General features: G+C 43.4%; 1 protein-coding gene across 2 annotated transcripts in view; it reads left to right on the forward strand.

Annotated features, from left to right (window-relative positions):
- The first annotated feature begins 3,310 nt into the window (after positions 1 to 3,310).
- Positions 3,311 to 22,068, forward strand: part of LOC110538277 (myoferlin) — a 59,481-nt gene continuing 40,723 nt past the window's right edge. The window contains exons 1-8 of one of the 2 annotated variants that reach the window (XM_090193360.1): positions 3,311 to 3,779; positions 5,291 to 5,346; positions 5,649 to 5,747; positions 11,843 to 11,951; positions 12,674 to 12,770; positions 15,674 to 15,840; positions 16,375 to 16,503; positions 17,190 to 17,252. In XM_090193360.1, coding sequence (XP_090049486.1) covers positions 5,342 to 5,346; positions 5,649 to 5,747; positions 11,843 to 11,951; positions 12,674 to 12,770; positions 15,674 to 15,840; positions 16,375 to 16,503; positions 17,190 to 17,252 — 669 coding nt within the window. In that variant the 5' untranslated portion in view covers positions 3,311 to 3,779; positions 5,291 to 5,341. The remainder of the gene's footprint in view (positions 3,780 to 5,290; positions 5,347 to 5,648; positions 5,748 to 11,842; positions 11,952 to 12,673; positions 12,771 to 15,673; positions 15,841 to 16,374; positions 16,504 to 17,189; positions 17,253 to 22,068) is intronic. The other variant, XM_036938321.2, reaches the window with a different exon arrangement.

A 22,068-nucleotide genomic window follows, 5' to 3' on the forward strand; every position in this document is an offset into this window, starting at 1 on the left:
GGAGTGGGTCTAGGGTGTCAGGTAGGGTGGAGGTGATATGGTCCTTGACTAGTCTCTCAAAGCACTTCATGATGACGGAAGTGAGTGCTACGGGGCGGTAGTCGTTTAGCTCAGTTACCTTAGCTTTCTTGGGAACAGGAACAATGGTGGCCCTCTTGAAGCATGTGGGAACAGCAGACTGGTATAGGGATTGATTGAATATGTCCGTAAACACACCGGCCAGCTGGTCTGCGCATGCTCTGAGGGCGCGGCTGGGGATGCCGTCTGGGCCTGCAGCCTTGCGAGGGTTAACACGTTTAAATGTCTTACTCACCTCAGCTGCAGTGAAGGAGAGACCGCATGTTTTCGTTGCAGGCCGTGTCAGTGGCACTGTATTGTCCTCAAAGCGGGCAAAAAAGTTATTTAGTCTGCCTGGGAGCAAGACATCCTGGTCCGTGACTGGGCTGGATTTCTTCCTGTAGTCCGTGATTGACTGTAGACCCTGCCACATGCCTCTTGTGTCTGAGCCGTTGAATTGAGATTCTACTTTGTCTCTGTACTGGCGCATAGCTTGTTTGATAGCCTTGCGGAGGGAATAGCTGCACTGTTTGTATTCGGTCATGTTACCAGACACCTTGCCCTGATTAAAAGCAGTGGTTCGCGCTTTCAGTTTCACACGAATGCTGCCATCAATCCACGGTTTCTGGTTAGGGAATGTTTTAATCGTTGCTATGGGAACGACATCTTCAACGCACGTTCTAATGAACTCGCACACCGAATCAGCGTATTCGTCAATGTTGTTATCTGACGCAATACGAAACATCTCCCAGTCCACGTGATGGAAGCAGTCTTGGAGTGTGGAGTCAGCTTGGTCGGACCAGCGTTGGACAGACCTCAGCGTGGGAGCCTCTTGTTTTAGTTTCTGTCTGTAGGCAGGGATCAACAAAATGGAGTCGTGGTCAGCTTTTCCGAAAGGGGGGCGGGGCAGGGCCTTATATGCGTCGCGGAAGTTGGAGTAACAATGATCCAAGGTCTTTCCACCCCTGGTTGCGCAATCGATATGCTGATAACATTTAGGGAGTCTTGTTTTCAGATTAGCCTTGTTAAAATCCCCTGCTACAATGAATGCAGCCTCCGGATAAATCGTTTCCAGTTTGCAGAGAGTTAAATAAAGTTTGTTCAGAGCCATCGATGTGTCTGCTTGGGGGGGATATATACGGCTGTGATTATAATCAAAGAGATGTGCCCGTCTCCGGAGTCTGACCAGAAGACCCCCTCGTTTCCCTCTCTTTCGGAGTCGTTTTTTTGGGTTTGGGTCGCTGCATGGAATCCACTCCGTTGTCCTGTTTGTAAGGCAGAACACAGGATCCGCGTCGCGAAAAACATATTCTTGGTCGTACTGATGGTGAGTTGACGCTGATCTTATATTCAGTAGTTCTTCTCGACTGTATGTAATGAAACCTAAGATGACCTGGGGTACTAATGTAAGAAATAACACGTAAAAAAACAAAAAACTGCATAGTTTCCTAGGAACGCGAAGCGAGGCGGCCATCTCTGTCCGCTCCGGAAGTTTATGCAAGGTGATAGGGCCAATGTCATATCGTCAACCAATCACTTTTGTAAAATCCTTTCGGTCTAAATTCCAGCTAAACTTGGAGGGGACAGTTAAAAAATAATGCTTCTGACAAAAAGCTACAAAGTAAATAAATAGCCGTATTTGAAAATATATATAAGGTTATTAAATTGAAAATATATCATGTGATTTTATCAAACTTGTGAGGCTCTCCATGCTCATCAGTTGTTCATCTAACATATTTACTGCTACATCACTCAATCCGGTTGTCAAAGTTTCCCATCCTAACTGTTTTACATTCCCTAAGACCAACCAGAAACGTTTCCTTGCCCAAGTATTCCCAGATGTTCACAAAACAGACACACATTTGCTCATTACACACATTACACATTAGACATAATGGTCTAACCATAGGATGGATTGCAGTCTCTCCTTATCCATAAGTGTAAATACCAACATGCAAATAATAATAGGAGTGTAAAAAGTCCTGCTTAGAGGTATCTCTCCAAGGGGTTTGGCCAACCCTGATCTGTTTCCCAAATACTGGGGTTTGAATATGTTCATGTGACATTTGTCATTCTACAAATGATCCCACATTTAAGAAAAATCAAATGAAAATCTTCAGGTGGTTGAGGCTGATTTACAAAACCTTGCCATTATTTTACTCTACATAGGCAAGATATTCTGCAATTATTCCTACCGTTTCTGCCTAGTAGCTTGTGCACAATACTAAAATGACAAATCAGGATATTTGAGGCAGGGGCATTTCAATATTGCCTATTCTCATTTCATGACTTAGACAACTGTGAGCTTCAAAAGTATTAGCACTGTGACACTTTCTTGTTGTTGTTTCCTCTCTGTACTCCAGTACACAATGACTATGAAGTTAAAGTCCAGACTGTCAGCTTTAATTTGAGAGTATTTTCATCCATGTCTGGTGAACAAACCGTTTAGAAAGGACAGCTCTTTTTGTACATAGTCCCCCATTGATTAAATCAAGCTTGTGACTCTACAAACTTGTTGAATGTATTTGCTGTTTGTTTTGGTAATTGCAGATGATTTTATTCCCAATAGAAATACATGGTAAATAATTGATTGTGTCATTTTGGAGTCACTTTTAAATACGAATATAATATGTTTCTAAACACTTCTCCATTAATGTGGATGCTACCATGATTACGGATGGTCCTGAATGAATCGTGAATAATGATGAGTGAGAAAGTTACAGACGCACAAATATCATAACGGTGAGAGGTTAGCATGTCCTGAGGATATGATATTAGTTTGTTTTTAGTTTTTATTCTACCTCTATTTAACTGTGTTTGTAACTTTCTCACTCATCATCATTCACGATTCATTCAGGACTATCCGACTATCTGTAAAACGTGTCAATGTCCCAATTATTTTGGAGCTCACTCACTGCCCATAAATTCTTACAAAAATGCAAAGCCCTCATTGACATTTTTTTTGTTTCGTTTTTTTCAAAGACACAAGTTCGCATATCAGATTTCAAATAGCCTAATTAAACCATCAAAATTACTTAGATGTGAAACAATAACAGTATGGGGAATAACAGTAGTATTATTGCTGTGATAAGAATGATCATGGGATATCTTTTGTTTAAAGGATAATCGACGTGGTCATTTTAGGGTACCACACTCAGCGTTGTACAACCCCATCACCACTGGGTGGCGCTGCGTTGTGTGCTACATTTGAACCACGATAGACCAAAAAGCTGTTACCAGATGCATGTAAATCATTCAACGTAGACTATGACGAAATGTAGCCTTTTTGAGTGGCCTATAGTAAAACAATATTTTGACAGCGTCAAGTTTGTTTATAAACTCATAACAATATCACAAGAAGTAGAAGTAGATGTAACAAGTAGGATGGCTAGTAACCTAACAGATTTTGACTATAGCCTACACGACGTGATGGAATACTTTTTAACACACATCCATAATATTTTGTTCCTTGCTGACTCATACAGTGAATAGCCAAATAATTCGTGACTTCACTCCTCCTCTAAAGGAGCATTTCCTCTGTTACAATGAGCGCTGGTGAAGAGACCCCTTGGCAGAGGAACATGCTGTGATTCATAAGGGAGTTTATACTACAGACTTGAAAAACTCCGTAATAATGTTGCGCGTCGTAGTGGAATCAGCCAAAGGCATCCCCAAAAAGAAACTCGGGAACCCAGATCCCATAGCAGCGGTAGTGTTCAAAGGTGAGTTATTGTTTTGTTGCCTCTTGCTGTGGCATTTAGCCTACATCTACTCTTTGGTTTCAATGCCTTGAGGGTTGGCTATTCTTGAGAAGTTCAAAACATCTGGATCAAAGACGTTCTCCAAATGTAGGCTAATATAAATCAAAGATGAAGACATGCAGAGTTGCTTTCGGGTTGTAGCCTACTTTTTTTTTTTAGCTAGGCTACTTTATAGTTCTCTTTATTTTAAAGTCATATTATCCGTTCTGCCCTTTGCTGTCAATGTTGGGTTAGTCGACCCAAGATGATCTTCTGATGGATTTTGTAGTCCCCAAACATTTAACATGTTCAATAAACACAAACATGATGCTCTTTGTATTCAAAGTGGAGGTACTGCATCATTAACTGTGTGCATGTAATGGCACAAAACTACTATGAATTGCATTGAAGGTACAACAATGGTACTGTGCATTAGTTCTGAGATTCCCAAACCTCATTTTGCCTGCTTTAAGGCAATGAGTCACATTAAATAATGTTGCCTGTATTGTGTTACACAGAGGGAAAACACATTCCCTTATAAAGGGTTGGAATCATCCCATTCTCCCCCTGTCATGAAGAGCTCTGCAGCTGGGTCAATTGTGTTCATTTTTGTATGGATATTTTAGGACAAGAGTCAGTCCAAGATGCACATTCAACTTTTATGGTTCAATATGTTGCCACTGTAAGTTGGCTCACACTGTGTTACCAGCCCCAGGGACGTTGTAGTTATTACTCATTTTAAAACTACCTATATATGTTAAAGGCCCCGTGCAGTTAAAAACATGATATACCTGTGTTTTATAAATATTTCCATTATGAGGTTGGAAATTGAAATTGTGAAAATGATGAAAATGCCCTTTTAGTGTAAGAGCTGTTTGAAAAGAACACTAAAATGTCAGCCTGTTTTGGTGGGGTAGAATTTTGGCCTACCTGGTGACATCACCAGGCAGTAAATTAGTTAAGAGACCAATAAGAAACAACCCTCTCTACCAATAACAGCTAGTTTTCCCTTCCCCACTTAAACCACTCCTAAACAGTCCTTGCAAAATGATTGCTTGAGAACTTTGCATTTTTTGCAAAGAAGATATTTTTGTTTATTTTTTGACCATTTAGTTAAAAACAATCACAGTGACATAATTGTTACCCAGAAATGATTTGATATTCAGATAAAAACGTCTGCATTGGACCCAGAGAAATATATTCTACCCATGCATATACTCCCGAGTGGCACAGCTGTCTAAGGCACTGCATCTCAATGCTTGAGGTGTCACTATAGACACCCTGGTTTGATTCCAGGCTGTATCACAACCGACCGTGATTGGGAGTCCCGTAGGGCGGTGCACAATTTGCCCAGCATTGTCCGGGTTTGGCCGGTGTCGGCCATCATTGTAAATAAGAATTTGTTCTTAACTGACTTGCCTAGTTATATGCAGGGTATATATAAAAACATATATTCCATGTTTTAATCTTGCCACTTTGTGTAAATGCTACAGGTGAAAAGAAGAAAACTAAGGCCATTGATAGTGAACTCAATCCCGTGTGGAATGAAGTAAGTATAAATAGTTACATTACAATCCATCCTCTCTCTGGCAGTCTCTGAGAATGTAGAAAAAGGTGTTGAGAGTGACGTTTTGTGTGGAGGAGGATATGAGAATGAATTAGGGAATGAGGCTAAAATGTTGTCCGCTGTGTTTACTGTTTGTTGATGACTCAACATGGAGTAGTTATTATTAGAGGAATGATAACTGTGAACACTTCCCCTTTGATTTAAAGCATTTGTACCCCCCCCATGTTTCATAATTTAACTAACATTGGCAAAGTTGCGTTTTTTATGAGCTAACTCTATTTGAGGTTGCAGGTGCTTGAGTTCGACCTAAAGGGCTCCCCATTGGATGCATCCTCCTTTATAGACGTGATTGTGAAAGACTATGAGACTATCGGCAAAGACAAGTACGTACCTGACATGTAGCTACTGTATATGTCTCAAATGTTTTGTGAGAGAACGCACATCACACACACGCACACACACACACACACACCTCCTGCTAATCGGACGCTGCTAGTGCTGCTTGGGAGGAGGTGGGACATAGTGTTTTACTCAGTTTGACCTCTTGTCATTTCTCAGTCAAAGTGCCCCTCCATTAGTATGTGAACCTGGTCATTACAATACAGTGTCTGGTAATTACAGGTTATACAGAGAGTGAGTTAAAGGGAACGTTCAAACCCTGAGGCCAGTGCTGAGTTTAAACTGAGCTGTAAAAAACTAGAGTAAGCACTTCTGTGGAGGGAGATACATAATGTTCATTCAGGTCAAACCCTGAGGCCAGTACTGAGTTTAAACTGAGCTGTAAAAAGCTAGAGTAAGCACTTCTGCAGAGGGAGATCCATAATGTTCATTCAGGTCAAACCCCGAGGCCAGTACTGAGTTTAAACTGAGTTATAAAAAACTAGAGTAAGCACTTCTGCAGAGGGAGATCCATAATGTTCATTCAGGTCAAACCCCGAGGCCAGTACTGAGTTTAAACTGAGTTATAAAAAACTAGAGTAAGCACTTCTGCAGAGGGAGATCCATAATGTTCATTCAGGTCAAACCCTGAGGCCAGTACTGAGTTTAAACTGAGTTATAAAAAGCTAGAGTAAGCACTTCTGCAGAGGGAGATCCATAATGTTCATTCAGGTCAAACCCCGAGGCCAGTACTGAGTTTAAACTGAGTTATAAAAAACTAGAGTAAGCACTTCTGCAGAGGGAGATCCATAATGTTCATTCAGGTCAAACCCCGAGGCCAGTGCTGAGTTTAAACTGAGTTATAAAAAACTAGAGTAAGCACTTCTGCAGAGGGAGATCCATAATGTTCATTCAGGTCAAACCCCGAGGCCAGTGCTGAGTTTAAACTGAGCTGTAAAAAGCTAGAGTAAGCACTTCTGCAGAGGGAGATCCATAATGTTCATTCAGGTCAAACCCTGAGGCCAGTGCTGAGTTTAAACTGAGTTGTAAAAAGCTAGAGTAAGCACTTCTGCAGAGGGAGATCCATAATGTTCATTCAGGTCAAACCCCGATGCCAGTGCTGAGTTTAAACTGAGTTATAAAAAACTAGAGTAAGCACTTCTGCAGAGGGAGATCCATAATGTTCATTCAGGTCAAACCCCGAGGCCAGTGCTGAGTTTAAACTGAGCTGTAAAAAGCTAGAGTAAGCACTTCTGCAGAGGGAGATCCATAATGTTCATTCAGGTCAAACCCTGAGGCCAGTGCTGAGTTTAAACTGAGCTGTAAAAAGCTAGAGTAAGCACTTCTGCAGAGGAAGATCTATAATGTTCATTCAGGTCAAACCCCGAGGCCAGTGCTGAGTTTAAACTGAGTTGTAAAAAGCTAGAGTAAGCACTTCTGCAGAGGAAGATCTATAATGTTCATTCAGGTCAAACCCCGAGGCCAGTGCTGAGTTTAAACTGAGTTGTAAAAAACTAGAGTAAGCACTTCTGTGGAGGGAGATCCATAATGTTCATTCAGGTCAAACCCTGAGGCCAGTGCTGAGTTTAAACTGAGTTGTAAAAAGCTAGAGTAAGCACTTCTGCGGAGGGAGATACATAATGTTCATTCAGGTCAAACCCTGAGGCCAGTACTGAGTTTAAACTGAGCTGTAAAAAGCTAGAGTAAGCACTTCTGCGGAGGGAGATCCATAATGTTCATTCAGGTCAAACCCTGAGGCCAGTGCTGAGTTTAAACTGAGTTGTAAAAAGCTAGAGTAAGCACTTCTGCAGAGGGAGATCCATAATGTTCATTCAGGTCAAACCCCGAGGCCAGTGCTGAGTTTAAACTGAGTTGTAAAAAACTAGAGTAAGCACTTCTGCAGAGGGAGATCCATAATGTTCATTCAGGTCAAATCTTCAGGTTACTTGCGTAACCCCGTAGTTCTGTGATAATATGAGTGAGCTATCTTACATATGGGGCATGCCCTTTGGGGCGAGATCATAAGGAAGCTCCAATCACAAAACATCTGTCGTAAACAGACAGGAGGCGTGGCGAATAGTGGGGAACCCCACTTATTATAATGCGTCAAGTCCCATACTCTAGCTCATTATCAAACATATGTGCTCCTCCTTAAGCATATTGAGATACCCCAATCATATTATCAGAGAACAGGGGTTACGCAAGTAACCTTAAGATTTGACCTTAAGGAACATTATGGATCTCTGACTGCAGAAGTGTTTACCCAAGTGCTCTTTCAAATACTTTTTTTCGTTATCTCAAATATGGGTATCTCACATGTAGTCAGCTCCCATAGCATTTGACTATATCGGTGGCGAGTTCACAATTAAGTCGGAAAACAATGAGACAAGTCGTGCTGAGGAGAGTGTAGAGAGAGCTTGTGATCTCCGTAAGGAAGAAAACAATTAATGAGCTAGAGGGCGGGGCGCCTCATAATAGGTTGTGTGATTGGACTTACCCCATACGTGAGATACAGAAACAAGTATTTGAAAGAGAACTTAGTTGAACTACAATTACATCAACAAAAAACTCACGTTTTTCCATTGCAATGGGCCACATAACCTCTACAGGAACTCCTCTTGCCATGACAACATGTGTTGAGGAAAAATTGTGTTACCGCAGAGCTTCAATGATTACCACGTTGGTAAGTGAAAAGTGAGGGGTGATTTGAAGTCGCACAACCCCTTGCAGCTCCACTACCACACCCTGTACCTGCCTCCGTGTTCAGACTCGCTGTGCTATGTGAGGAGGATTCATCGCTCACTATGACGGAACCGTTTTCTCTCTCCAAACGGCTATTGCTTCACCATGAGCACAAATCACTTCAAACTCAATAGATTCAAAAATGGTCTCTTATGTGTCTACTGTATATCAAGAGAAACAGGTATCAAAATGCTTTTTACTTCACGTTAGTGCTTTTATATTGATGAAACATATCTGAGCTGTATTGATGCTTCATTGCTGCTCCATTTCCAATGTGATATTTTTAAGTCACGTAATATGCAGCCTCTATTTAGCAGCATGCTTTTCACCACTTCTCAGCAGGAACTCTAATCTAGATAGAGAGAGAGAGAGAGGGAGGGAGAGAGAGAGAGAGAGAGAGAGAGAGAGAGAGAGAGAGAGAGAGAGGGAGAGAGAGAGAGAGAGAGAGAGAGAGAGAGGGCTATGGTAATGAGAGTGACTCACATCTTTGAACTTCTATAATGTGGGTGGGGGGCACTGGCAGAGTCCAGACTCAAACACAAGCAAAGTTACAGAGCTTGCACAGGCTTGTCACTGGCAGATGGGGGTTTGAGTAAGCTTGAGAACCCTTTGCAGATATGTGTGTATGTGGGTGAGGTTGACTCATCTAGTATAAACACACACTCAATAAGGGGGGGGTTGGATATCTCCTAGTGACCACCATATACAATCATTTGTCCTGTTGAGGCATTTCGAATCCTCCATATCCATGTCCAAATTCTAAAAAAAAAAGCCCAAAATGATATACAAACATGGATACATACAGTATGTTTTTTCTGCTAGAGACTAGGCAGTAAACTATAGCCTGCTCTTGCCAACTCCATTACTCATTGTCAATCCAAACATGGCATGACATTGATTGACAAGGAGTTGACATGATAGCACAAATAGACGGGCACAGTTAGCAGCAGGTCCTTTGATATCAGCAAAAGAAAGAACTCCATATTATGCTGTATTATCTGACTTCATGGTGTGGAACTGCTTTTGACTCATAAAAGAGGAACTAGCCACTACACAGTGCATAAATATAGCCAACTAGTGTGCTGACAGGTAGTGTCTGTTCCATATTATTAGTCAGTAACAGTCAACTCATTTCCTCAGAGGGAAAATATTCAGCAATGGGTATTTTGCATGTGTCTGCTCGCCTTTGAAAAGTCAACTGCCAACTAATTGAGTCAAGAAAAAATGTGAAATGTGTAGAATTCCAAGAGGAATAAAAACAAAAGACTCAAAGAGCATTCCTCTCTCAACTTCAGAGTAGCCTGCTTTCAATGCCAAGGTGTGATCTCTACCGCTGACCCTGTAGTTCAACGTCATTTCCAGGACCTGTTTTAACACATGATTGTTTATCTCTCTGTGTGTGATGACAAATTACTTCAACCCATAGGTGACATAGCCAAGAGGGGAGAGGCATGACAACATCCCACCTCCCCCCCTCTCTCTTCTCTCCCACCCTCTCCTCTCTCTCTCCCTCTCTCTCCCCCTCCCATCTCTCTTCTCTTCTCTCCTCTCTTCTTTTTTCTCTATCACCCTCTCTCTCCCATGCTCTCTTTCAATTCACTTAAATTATCTCTCCCTCCCTCCTTCTCTCTCAATTCAATTTCTCTCTCTCTCTCTCTCTCTCGCTCTCTCTCTTTCTCTTGTCTCTCTCTCTCTCTCTCTCTCTCTCTCTCTCTCTCTCTCTCGCGCTCTCTCTCGTCTTTCTCCTCCCCTCAGCCTGATACACAAGGCCAGACTGCAGGCATGCCTGTGGTAGATGCTAATTGCTCCCAGCAGTTACTCTTTCCTCATCCTCCCTTTCATGATTCTTTGCCCTCGTCTGTGGGATCGAGTGTTGTTCCTCACTACAGAGCACAGATTACATTTTTTTCCCAGTGTTCTCCGGGGAAGGCTCTAATGATTGCCAAAATAAGCTATGCTAGGCTGATGTTTGTCATTGTGACAGCTTATTAAGATCACTCAGTTACAGGAAAGTCGTCGTCTCGCTACAATCCTATCACTTTGTTTTTCTTGAGTCCCTCCAGTCCAGCACAAGCAAAGTGCCTCAATGGTATCAACAATATGTTGACATATACACACTTCTTTAAATTGTGGCTGCATGGCACAGTGGTGGCTATGTATACATAATAGGAATAACTGAGATTAAGCAATGCAACATGATTCTTAATCATTGTGTAATAAAGAACTCTTGGTACCTTCCTAGTTAGTCCTCAGTTCCCCCATAAGGGACTTTCATCAGATCTGTGTGGCAAATATAACTGCTCTATAGGACTTGTTGCTAGGTTTGTCAATTCTGAAAGAAGTACAAATGAGAACTGGATACTGCCTGTGATTAGTCAAAAAACGAATATATTCATACATATAAAATGACATACATCATTGTTGTCAGGAGAATTATGTTCTCGATGTTCATAAACCCAATTCAATTAAGTACTCAGCCTGAAACCCAGAATTTGTAGGAAACTGGTTGAACTGAATCAGACGGAGGCCCAGCTACGATAGTCAGAAAGTTTATTTACGAGAGCGCTGCTCTGTTGTACAAAACAATTCATTTTATACTGGCTTCTCCCGCACACACATTCACACAAACATACGCACACGCATTCACACAAACATACGCACACACATTCACACAAACATACGCACACACGTTCACCCTCACACACGCACACACATTCACCCTCACACGCGCACACACATTCACCCTCACACACGCACACACATTCACCCTCACACACGCACACACATTCACACAAACATACGCACACACATTCACACAAACATACGCACACACATTCACCCTCACACACGCACACGCACACACATTCACACTAACACACCCATATGCGCACACTTTCTCACCAACCTTAGCACACAATGCCCTGCTACGGGATTCCGTGAGACTTACTCCCCCTCCTCCCTCAAGATAGGGAGACTGGGAAGTACACTCAGTGGCCCCAGCCAAGGTTGGCCCTGAATCTTGCTCAGACAGTCTGTCTTTTATTCAAATAAGGTTTATAGACATATTGTACAGACTATGGTCATACATAATTCAAATAAATTCCATAATCATACGATTATACGGCTTCAGGGTTCAGGGTGGATTATTCTAGTCATTCATATAAATTCCCATCAACAATTGTACACAAACAACAGAGGAAATCTACACCTCTTTATGCAGTAGACCAGCAAGTATAATACATGCATTTGTTTAAGTGATCTGGGTATGATATTATTATGTTACTGTATGCGTTTCCACAAGAAAGATTCATGTCACATACATACAGGTGGTGCTCATGACTTTTGACCTCTATTCCAGATATATTGGCTCAGCTAAGATCTCTCTCCTAGACCTGGCTCATGGTCACACCAAGTCCCTCCCAGCAAAGAACCTGTCCCTGGTCAATGAGAAGAAACAGGACACTGGGGTGAGTTTCTCTATGGCTACACACTTGTGTCATTGAGAATTAACAGCTTCAAGAATGAACAAGATTTATAAACATGAATAAGCATGTATAATTGGCTTATTCTTAAAAGTAAACGAAGTGCAACCAATAATACACTTTATTGTAGTGACATTGTCGAGGTTCGGTGCTTTTGGCTTAACGGTAATGTGTTGGGTTGACAATAGCTGGACCCGGGTTCAAGTCCTGGTCAGAACTAACACACAAATTCCCTACATTGGTGTAAGTAGTGGGATGGTGCCCATAAGGTCATCGGAAAGGCAAATACACATGAAGGACTTGGAATAAAGAAGCTTGGGGAGATGTTCTCCTGAAGGGAGGGGCTAGTGTAGCGAGTATTTCGCTACACTACAAGCATTTCGCTACTCTCGCATTAACATCTGCTAACCATGTGTATGTGACCAATATAATTTGATTTGATTGGAGTAGCGACCTTAACCCAACACCTAGGGACCTCGTCAAGAGGTTCAGGTCTCTTGGCGTAACCGCTAAGGTGTTGGGTTGACAGTTGCTGGACCCAGGCCTGAGTCCCAGTCAGAACTACCCCATGCATATAATAACTGGGTTAAAACGTCTTGATCATTGACCATAATATGTCAATGTAAAATAATGTAAGTTAAAGTTGTCAATACATTGACACATTGTCTTGAAGCAGCATGTTGACATTTAATCCCATCTTTTTTTAGGCAACCATTAATTTGATAATTGGTTATGAGCCGCCAGCTAGCACAGCTCCTAACCCTAACAATCAAACTGATGAAGACCAGTCGTATGGGGACACAGGTCAGTTTAACATAACAAATATGTCCACGCCATCTTTTGTTTTGGTTAAGCAAAATGGTGTCCTTCTCTCATGAGATCAGTTCCAATGTCTTTGGTATGCAAGTAATGTAAATAAACTCTTATACATGTACAGTGCCTTGCGAAAGTATTCGGCCCCCTTGAACTTTGCGACCTTTTGCCACATTTCAGGCTTCAAACATAAAGATATAAAACTGTATTTTTTTGTGAAGAATCAACAACAAGTGGGACACAATCATGAAGTGGAACGACATTTATTGGATATTTCAAACTTTTTTAACAAATCAAAAACTGAAAAATTGGGCGTGCAAAATTATTCAGCCCCCTTAAGTTAATACTTTGTAGCGCCACCTTTTGCTGCGATTACAGCTGTAAGTCGCTTGGGGAACAGCTTGAGCTCAGTGAGGTTGGATGGAGAGCATTTGTGAACAGCAGTTTTCAGTTCTTTCCACAGATTCTCGATTGGATTCAGGTCTGGACTTTGACTTGGCCATTCTAACACCTGGATATGTTTATTTTTGAACCATTCCATTGTAGATTTTGCTTTATGTTTTGGATCGTTGTCTTGTTGGAAGACAAATCTCCGTCCCAGTCTCAGGTCTTTTGCAGACTCCATCAGGGTTTCTTCCAGAATGGTCCTGTATTTGGCTCCATCCATCTTCCCATCAATTTTAACCATCTTCCCTGTCCCTGCTGAAGAAAAGCAGGCCCAAACCATGATGCTGCCACCACCATGTTTGACAGTGGGTATGGTGTGTTCAGGGTGATGAGCTGTGTTGCTTTTACGCCAAACATAACGTTTTGCATTGTTGCCAAAAAGTTCAATTTTGGTTTCATCTGACCAGAGCACCTTCTTCCACATGTTTGGTGTGTCTCCCAGGTGGCTTGTGGCAAACTTTAAACGACACTTTTTATGGATATCTTTAAGAAATGGCTTTCTTCTTGCCACTCTTCCATAAAGGCCAGATTTGTGCAATATACGACTGATTGTTGTCCTATGGACAGAGTCTCCCACCTCAGCTGTAGATCTCTGCAGTTCATCCAGAGTGATCATGGGCCTCTTGGCTGCATCTCTGATCAGTCTTCTCCTTGTATGAGCTGAAAGTTTAGAGGGACGGCCAGGTCTTGGTAGATTTGCAGTGGTCTGATACTCCTTCCATTTCAATATTATCGCTTGCACAGTGCTCCTTGGGATGTTTAAAGCTTGGGAAATCTTTTTGTATCCAAATCCGGCTTTAAACTTCTTCACAACAGTATCTCGGACCTGCCTGGTGTGTTCCTTGTTCTTCATGATGCTCTCTGCGCTTTTAACGGACCTCTGAGACTATCACAGTGCAGGTGCATTTATACGGAGACTTGATTACACACAGGTGGATTGTATTTATCATCATTAGTCATTTAGGTCAACATTGGATCATTCAGAGATCCTCACTGAACTTCTGGAGAGAGTTTGCTGCACTGAAAGTAAAGGGGCTGAATAATTTTGCACGCCCACTTTTTCAGTTTTTGATTTGTTAAAAAAGTTTGAAATATCCAATAAATGTTGTTCCACTTCATGATTGTGTCCCACTTGTTGTTGATTCTTCACAAAAAAATACAGTTTTATATCTTTATGTTTGAAGCCTGAAATGTGGCAAAAGGTCGCAAAGTTCAAGGGGGCCGAATACTTTCGCAAGGCACTGTAGTTTGGGAAAGGTATGCAGCTGTCTCAGTGGTATGTTTTGGTTTGGTATTGCAGTGGTATCTTGGTTCCCAGATTTGTATGTTTGTTAGCCAACTCCTCGTCGTTCAATGTCATGTAATGAGCAGTTGACTAAAGTACAGACAGATCTGGTAACCAGGGTTGGGGCACACAACAGGAAGCGTTTGAAAATGGAAAACAAAGGTTGCATTTCTTATTGGGCAAGTCCAGGTAGTCCCTACCTGTTTCAGAGTTTTTTTCTCACCATTTGGTCTCTAATGAATACTACCCAGATAACCAGGCTAGTGAGGTGGTGTGATGTTGTGGTTTTAGGCTTTGGTTGGCAGGAAGTATTGGAGTGGTTCTGGCTTGTCTGTGTTCATGACACAAGTGAATGGATGTATTGCAAAAGGAAATAGCAAAATGGCATTATACTGGGAAAGATGGGTGACTCTGTGGACATCGGAGGGTTGGAGTTCAGATTGAATGGTGGATTGGCGCTGTGGATAAAAATCCAGCACTTGAGGAAATTAGGAATGTTTCTATATGTCTAATTATTTAGCTACAGGTACTGTAGATATGAGGGGAAATAGCTGTAAGTAGCAGTATAAGTTTTGTTGTCTGTTAGTTTACTCTAATCAGGGTAGGGATGGTAGGGTATGAATTTTTTTAATGTATATTTGTATATTTTTTAAATATACACACGACACAAGTACACTCAGCAGACAATATGCTGAACACAAGTCACCTGGACCAGAAGTCCCCACAATAATCGTAAACTAAAATGTTTTTACCAACTGGGGACATTTTGTAGGTCCCCACAAGGTCAAATTCAATTTCTAGGGGGTTTAGGGTTTAGGTTAGAATTAGTGTTAGGGCTAGAATAAGGGTTAGGAGCTAGGGTTAGTTTTAGGGTTATGGTTAGGAGCTATGGTTAGGTTTAGTGTTAAGGTAATGTTTTCGGGTTAAGGTTAGGGTACAGGTCAGGGTTAGGTTTAGGGTTAGGGACATTAGGATTTTAAATGGGACTGAATTGTGTGTCCCCACAAGGTTAGTTGTACAAGACTCTCTCTCTCTCTCTCTCTCTCTGTGTGTGTGTGTGTGTGTGTGTGTGTGTGTGTGTGTGTGTGTGTGTGTGTGTGTGTGTGTGTGTGTGTGTGTGTGTGTGTGTGTGTGTGTGTGTGTGTGTGTTCTGGCTTACCAGGTGGTGGTGAGGAAGGGAAGGATGGGGAGGAGGTATCCCTTGGGGGTCAGGTGGGGACCCCTGGAGTTCCACCCACACCTGGCCAGCCTGGTAACCCCAACCAGAGGCCTGTCCGGACCAGCCGCAAGAGACACCGGGCCCTGGCCAACAAGCCCCAGGACTTCCAGGTAGAGTACATAGCTAGGACATGAAGTGCATGTCAAACGTTTAAAGTATCCTCCCCTCCTCATCTCTCTTTCCTTCATTTGCACTGATCTGAAACCACAGGAGAGATGAAAGCAGTATGGTGGATGGTGGCTTTCAACCTCCAGTTCTTTCAGATCAGTGGGAGGGAAGACTAGCAAAGGACTATTGAGATGCAGCCCTGGATGGTAGTATGGGGCCCTGTTTAAATACTTATGAAATGTGTCCTTCATCCTATTTTATCTTACTTGAGGTAATCACTAATCTGTATAGGCATGAGAGGTGACAGCAATATGATAATTATGCATGCATCAATCCAATCACTAACAGATCAGTGATTGCCTCAAGGAAGGAAGGAAAAAAGGAAGGAGATGTGCATTTTGTAGTAGAACAGCGCCTCTTTGACCTCTCCTATTATTGACAAATTAATTAAATAAAAGGCGTAATTAAGGAATTGTGTGTTTGTTGAAGTCACTCAGTGTTAGTTCAACTCTTATACTCTTGTCTTCAATGACCAGATTCGCGTTCGAGTTATCGAGGGCCGACAGTTGCCGGGAAACAACATCAAACCGGTTGTCAAAGTGAATGTGTGCGGACAGACCCACCGAACCAGGATCAGACGAGGAAACAACCCCTTCTTTGATGAGGTAATCTCTTCATAACTCCATAGTTTTAAACTGCTCTTATACTCAAAAATCAAAACCACTAGGGCAAAGTTACACTTCTCTGATTGCGCGAAAGGTCTTTGTTTCAGTATTTAATATTTTTATTGACTGTCTTTTTCACCTCTTTAAACGCTTGTCTTTCTAGGGAGTTTTTCCTAGCCGCTGTGCTTCTACACCTGCATTGCTTGCTGTTTGGGGTTTTAGGCTGGGTTTCTGTACAGCACTTTGTGACATCAGCTGATGTAAGAAGGGCTTTATAAATACATTTGATTGATTGATTGATTGATTGATTGTCTATTTGACTCCTGCTCCTCTTTTATCTTGTCCTGCTGATCCCTCTCTCAATGCACTCCTCCTTCTCCTGCTTCAATGAGTTTCATTTGAATCTTCTTCTCTCTCTGCAACAGTGATATGTTTGAGTACATCTAAAGCAGAATCCTCCATTAGATACATTATCTATCCCCCTTGAACTCTCACATGCATTTTCTCAACCTTTTCTAGTCAATTACTATACAATTGCTACAGTATGTCTGTATGAATTTCCTTCAAAATCAAGAGTATAGAAAGCTATGGAAAATGGTCATGGTTATGCCTAACTCTTTACTATGTACATAAATAAACCATGAAAATACTGTATATATCAACATATTTATAAACCCTCTCCACAGATATTCTTCTTTAATGTCAACATCCTGCCTTCAGAGCTTTTAGATGACTGTATCAGTATTCGGGTAAGTACAACACTCCCTCTTAGACTGGGTATAGTCTATATACAGTGTGTTCACGAGTTTGGCTTCTCTCCATCTGACGAACATGTCGGAAGGGTTAGTAGTTGGAGTATGGTATGGGGGTTTTGGCGTGGATGGTGGACAGGGAGGCTAGACCCCGATTGGGGATCGGGGTTGGTAGCTGTCCTCCCAGCAGGATCAGCCCCCAGTCATGGACTGAGGCAGTGCTGAGCCTGCTGGCAGTGCCAACCCCCGGCCATATGTCAAGGTTGTGTGAGCATGGATCTGATGAACATGCAGGAAGTGGTTGTGCTGGCCCACCATTGTGCAGGAAGCCTGGAGGTGATGGGGAGGCCAGACCCTGGTCGGTGATCGTGGTTGGTAGCTGGCCCCCCAACAGGATCAGCCCCAAGCCGTAAGCCAAGGTTGTGCTGGCCCCCCTGCCAGTATACAAGAGTGAAAAAGACTTTCTGACAACGAGGTCGCTACTGTTGATCTGACCAAGTTGCACTTCGGTGAATAAGCTTTATCACCTACTCAACCTGGTTGAAGTACTTGCTGTAGACATGCTCTAGAGTGGAGCACATTGAGTGTCAGATGGTGCATTTAGCACAGAGGAGGCGAAATGAGCCAAAGGGAATGGAAGGGGTGAGAAGGTAGTGTAAGGAAGGCCCAGCCCCTGGTCGTGTACCAAGGTTGTGCTGAACCCCCTTTCTGGTAGGGCCAACCCTCAGTTATTGACTAGGTTCGACTGGACTTCCCAGTGCAGGGAAAGGCCCTGGTCATGGACCAAGGTGTGATCTGGACCGCCCAGCATAGGGAAAGATAGAAGTGGAGAGAGAGATGGTAGTTGTTCTCTTATGGCAGTTCTTCCAGGAGCCAGTGAATATCCTCCAAGTCTTTAGCCAGGTAGTTCTATGGAGCTAGGTCTGTAGCTTCAGCATCATCTTGCTCTGAGGCGACCTTCGTGACTGTGGGCTTATTTTTCAGGTCTTGATGCATCTTTCAATGGATTACCATGTTGGTCGAATGAGTGTTTTGAAACTTGCATGAAGGGTTAAAGTTGGTTGCCCCCAAAAAGAATGCTGCCTTTGATGGGAATAACACTCTGGGGAGTGAGAAGGCTAGCAAACCCAGGAGTTGTGGAGTGGTGGCCACCATGACTGGTCAAGAGTGCATGCAACAAGCTAGTCCCGGCTAGTAGGAGTCAGGTGGGGTAGGGATTTGGACACAGAGCAGTTATAGGAAGTCACGGGGGAAACAAACCTGAGCAGGTCAAGAGGGAGCCACGTCAACCTGAGCAGGTCAAGAGGGAGCCACGTCAACCTGAGCAGGTCAAGAGGGAGCCACTTCAACCTGAGCAGATCAAGAGGGAGCCACTTCAACCTGAGCAGGTCAAGAGGGAGCCACTTGAACCTGAGCAGGTCAAGAGCGAGCCACGTCAACCTGAGCAGGTCAAGAGGGAGCCACTTCAACCTGAGCAGGTCAAGAGGGAGCCACTTCAACCTGAGCATGTCAAGAGGGAGCCACTTCAACCTGAGCAGGTCAAGAGGGAGACACTTCAACCTGAGCAGGTCAAGAGGGAGACACTTCAACCTGAGCAGGTCAAGAGGGAGCCACGTCAACCTGAGCAGGTCAAGAGGGAGCCAAGTCAACCTGAGCCGGTCAAGAGGGAGCCACTTCAACCTGAGCAGGTCAAGAGGGAGCCACTTCAACCTGAGCAGGTCAAGAGGGAGCCACGTCAACCTGAGCAGATCAAGAGGGAGCCACTTCAACCTGAGCAGGTCAAGAGGGAGCCAAGTCAACCTGAGCAGATCAAGAGACAGGCACTTCAACCTGAGCAGGTCAAGAGGGAGCCACGTCAACCTGAGCAGGTCAAGAGGGAGCCACTTCAACCTGAGCAGATCAAGAGGGAGCCACTTCAACCTGAGCAGGTCAAGAGGGAGTCACTTGAACCTGAGCAGGTCAAGAGCGAGCCACGTCAACCTGAGCAGGTCAAGAGGGAGCCACTTCAACCTGAGCAGGTCAAGAGGGAGCCACTTCAACCTGAGCATGTCAAGAGGGAGCCACTTCAACCTGAGCAGGTCAAGAGGGAGACACTTCAACCTGAGCAGGTCAAGAGGGAGACACTTCAACCTGAGCAGGTCAAGAGGGAGCCACGTCAACCTGAGCAGGTCAAGAGGGAGCCACTTCAACCTGAGCAGGTCAAGAGGGAGCCACGTCAACCTGAGCCGGTCAAGAGGGAGCCACTTCAACCTGAGCAGGTCAAGAGGGAGCCACTTCAACCTGAGCAGGTCAAGAGGGAGCCACGTCAACCTGAGCAGATCAAGAGGGAGCCACGTCAACCTGAGCAGGTCAAGAGGGAGCCAAGTCAACCTGAGCAGATCAAGAGACAGGCACTTCAACCTGAGCAGGTCAAGAGGGAGCCACGTCAACCTGAGCAGGTCAAGAGGGAGCCACGTCGTCGTCACTCTGAGAACTGGAGGTGAGTTGAAGAATGGCAAGGCAACTAGGACGAGGGTAGATCACCCCCAGCCCGGTGAAAAGAACTCCATGGTTCAGGCGGACGAGGGATACAGGTCGCAGATGCCGGAATGGCACATCTGGAGAAGCCGTGAATGCCAGGAAGGCAAGAGAGGGCGCAAGATGGCGGTGTAGGGCGCGGTGGAGGTGTGAGGTGCATTGTGGAGGCAACAGTTCCAGATGTGGATTAGATGTGTTGTCTGAAGCTTAAAGCTCTCCTCCTGAAACGATGTTATCAACTACGATTAATATTAAACATGTCCTGAATGCCTACATACACTCACATGCACATACATAGAGACAGACAGACAGAACGAGAGAGATGCACACATATGTACACACCAGAGGAGGCTGGTGGAAGGAGCTGTTGGAGTATGGGCTCATTGTAATGGCTGGAATGAAATAAATGGAATGTAGTCAAACATGTGGTTTCCATATGGTTGATGTGTTTGATACTAATGCATTAATTCCATTCCAGTCTTTAGAATGAGCCCGTTCTCCTATAGCTCCTCCCACCAGCTTCCTCTGGTACACACACACAAGCACGCACACATTCACACACAGTTGTATTAAGATGGCTGGATGTCCTTTGGGTGGTGGACTATTCTTGATACACATGGGAAACTGTTGAGCATGAAAAACCCAACAGTGTTACAGTTATTGATACAAACCGGGTCGCCTGGCACCCACTATCATACCCCGTTCAAAGGCATTTTTGTCTTTCCCATTCACTCTCAATCCATGTCTCAATTGTCTCAAGGCTTAAAAATCCTTCTTGAACCTGTCTCCTCCCCTTCATCTACACTGATTGAAGTGGATTTAACAAGTGACATCAATAAGGGATCATAACTTTAACCTGGACTCACCCGGTAAGACTACGTTAGACTATGTCACGTCTGTGTTGTCTCTGTACTGCTGTACTCTTTGTTGCTACTTGGCTACCTGCCAAACCTTTGAACTATTTAATCAAACTCTGTATTTAACCAATTTACCAATGTCTTAGTTTTGTCCTCACACAACTTTTTTAATTTACATTTTTCACCCCGGATGCTTTATTTGGACATAGAGCTGCAGGACCTCCTCCGGCCAAAAAAAGACAGGAGAACCATTGCCTTATGGTGAGCATAGCCAAGTTTCAAGCTCGGCTTCAGAGGCAGTCGTTTGGCAAGGGCGATTTAAGTGTAGGAAATCACTGATCATAACCTTGATGTAATTGGCCTGACTGAAACATGGCTCAAGCCTGATTAACTTACTGTATTAGATGAGGCCACTCCTCCTGGTTAAACTAGTGACCATATCCCCTGCGCATCCGGCAAAGTCGGAGGTGTTGCTAACATTTACAACAGCAAATTTCAATTTACAAAACAAATTACTGCACTTTCTTCTTTTGAGCCTCTAGTCATGAAATCTATGCAGCCCACTCAATCACGTTGTATAGCTACTGTTTACAGGCCCCCTGTGGCGTATACCGTGTTCCTCAGTGAGTTCCCTGAATTCCTATCGGTCCTTGTAGTCATGGCAGATAATATTCAAAGTTTTCTTGACTTCAATATTCGCATGGAAAGTCCAAAAGGCTTTTGAAGCCATCAACGACTCAGTGGATTTTGTCCAACATGTCCAGACCTACGCATTGCACGAGTCATACCCTGGATCTAGTTTTTTCCCATGGAATGAATATTGTGGATCTAAATGTTTTTTCCTCATAATGCTGGACTATCAGACCACAATCTTATTATGCTTGCTACTGAAAAGGCAGCAACTCACTGCCTTCCTAAAGACAAATAATGTGCATGTATAAGAAACACTCCAGCCTGGTTTTATACCCCATCATAGTACTGAGACTGCACTCGTGAAGGTGGTAAATTACCTTTTAATTGCGTCAGACCAAGGCTCTGCATCCGTCCTCATGCTCATAGACCTTAGTGTCGCTTTTGACACCATTGATCACCACATTCTTTTGGAGCGATTGAAACCCTAATTGATTTACACAGACAAGTTCTTGCCTGGTTTAGATCTTATCTGTCGGAAAGATATCAGTTTGTCTCTGTGGATGTTTTGTCCTCTGACAAATCAATTGTAAGTTTTAGTGTTCCTCAAGGTTGCGTTTCAGGACCACTATTGTTTTCACTATATATTCTACCTCTTGGTGATGTTATTCGGAAACACAATGTCAACTTTCACTGCTATGCGGACGACACATATTTCGATGAAACATGGTGAAGCCCCAAAATTGCCTCCCCTGGAAGCCTGTGTTTCAGACATAAGGAAGTGGATGGCGGCAAATGTTTTAATTTTA

Source organism: Oncorhynchus mykiss, chromosome 12 (genome assembly GCF_057628025.1).
Source record: "Oncorhynchus mykiss isolate SJ-2025 chromosome 12, ASM5762802v1, whole genome shotgun sequence".
Lineage (NCBI taxonomy): Eukaryota > Metazoa > Chordata > Actinopteri > Salmoniformes > Salmonidae > Oncorhynchus > Oncorhynchus mykiss.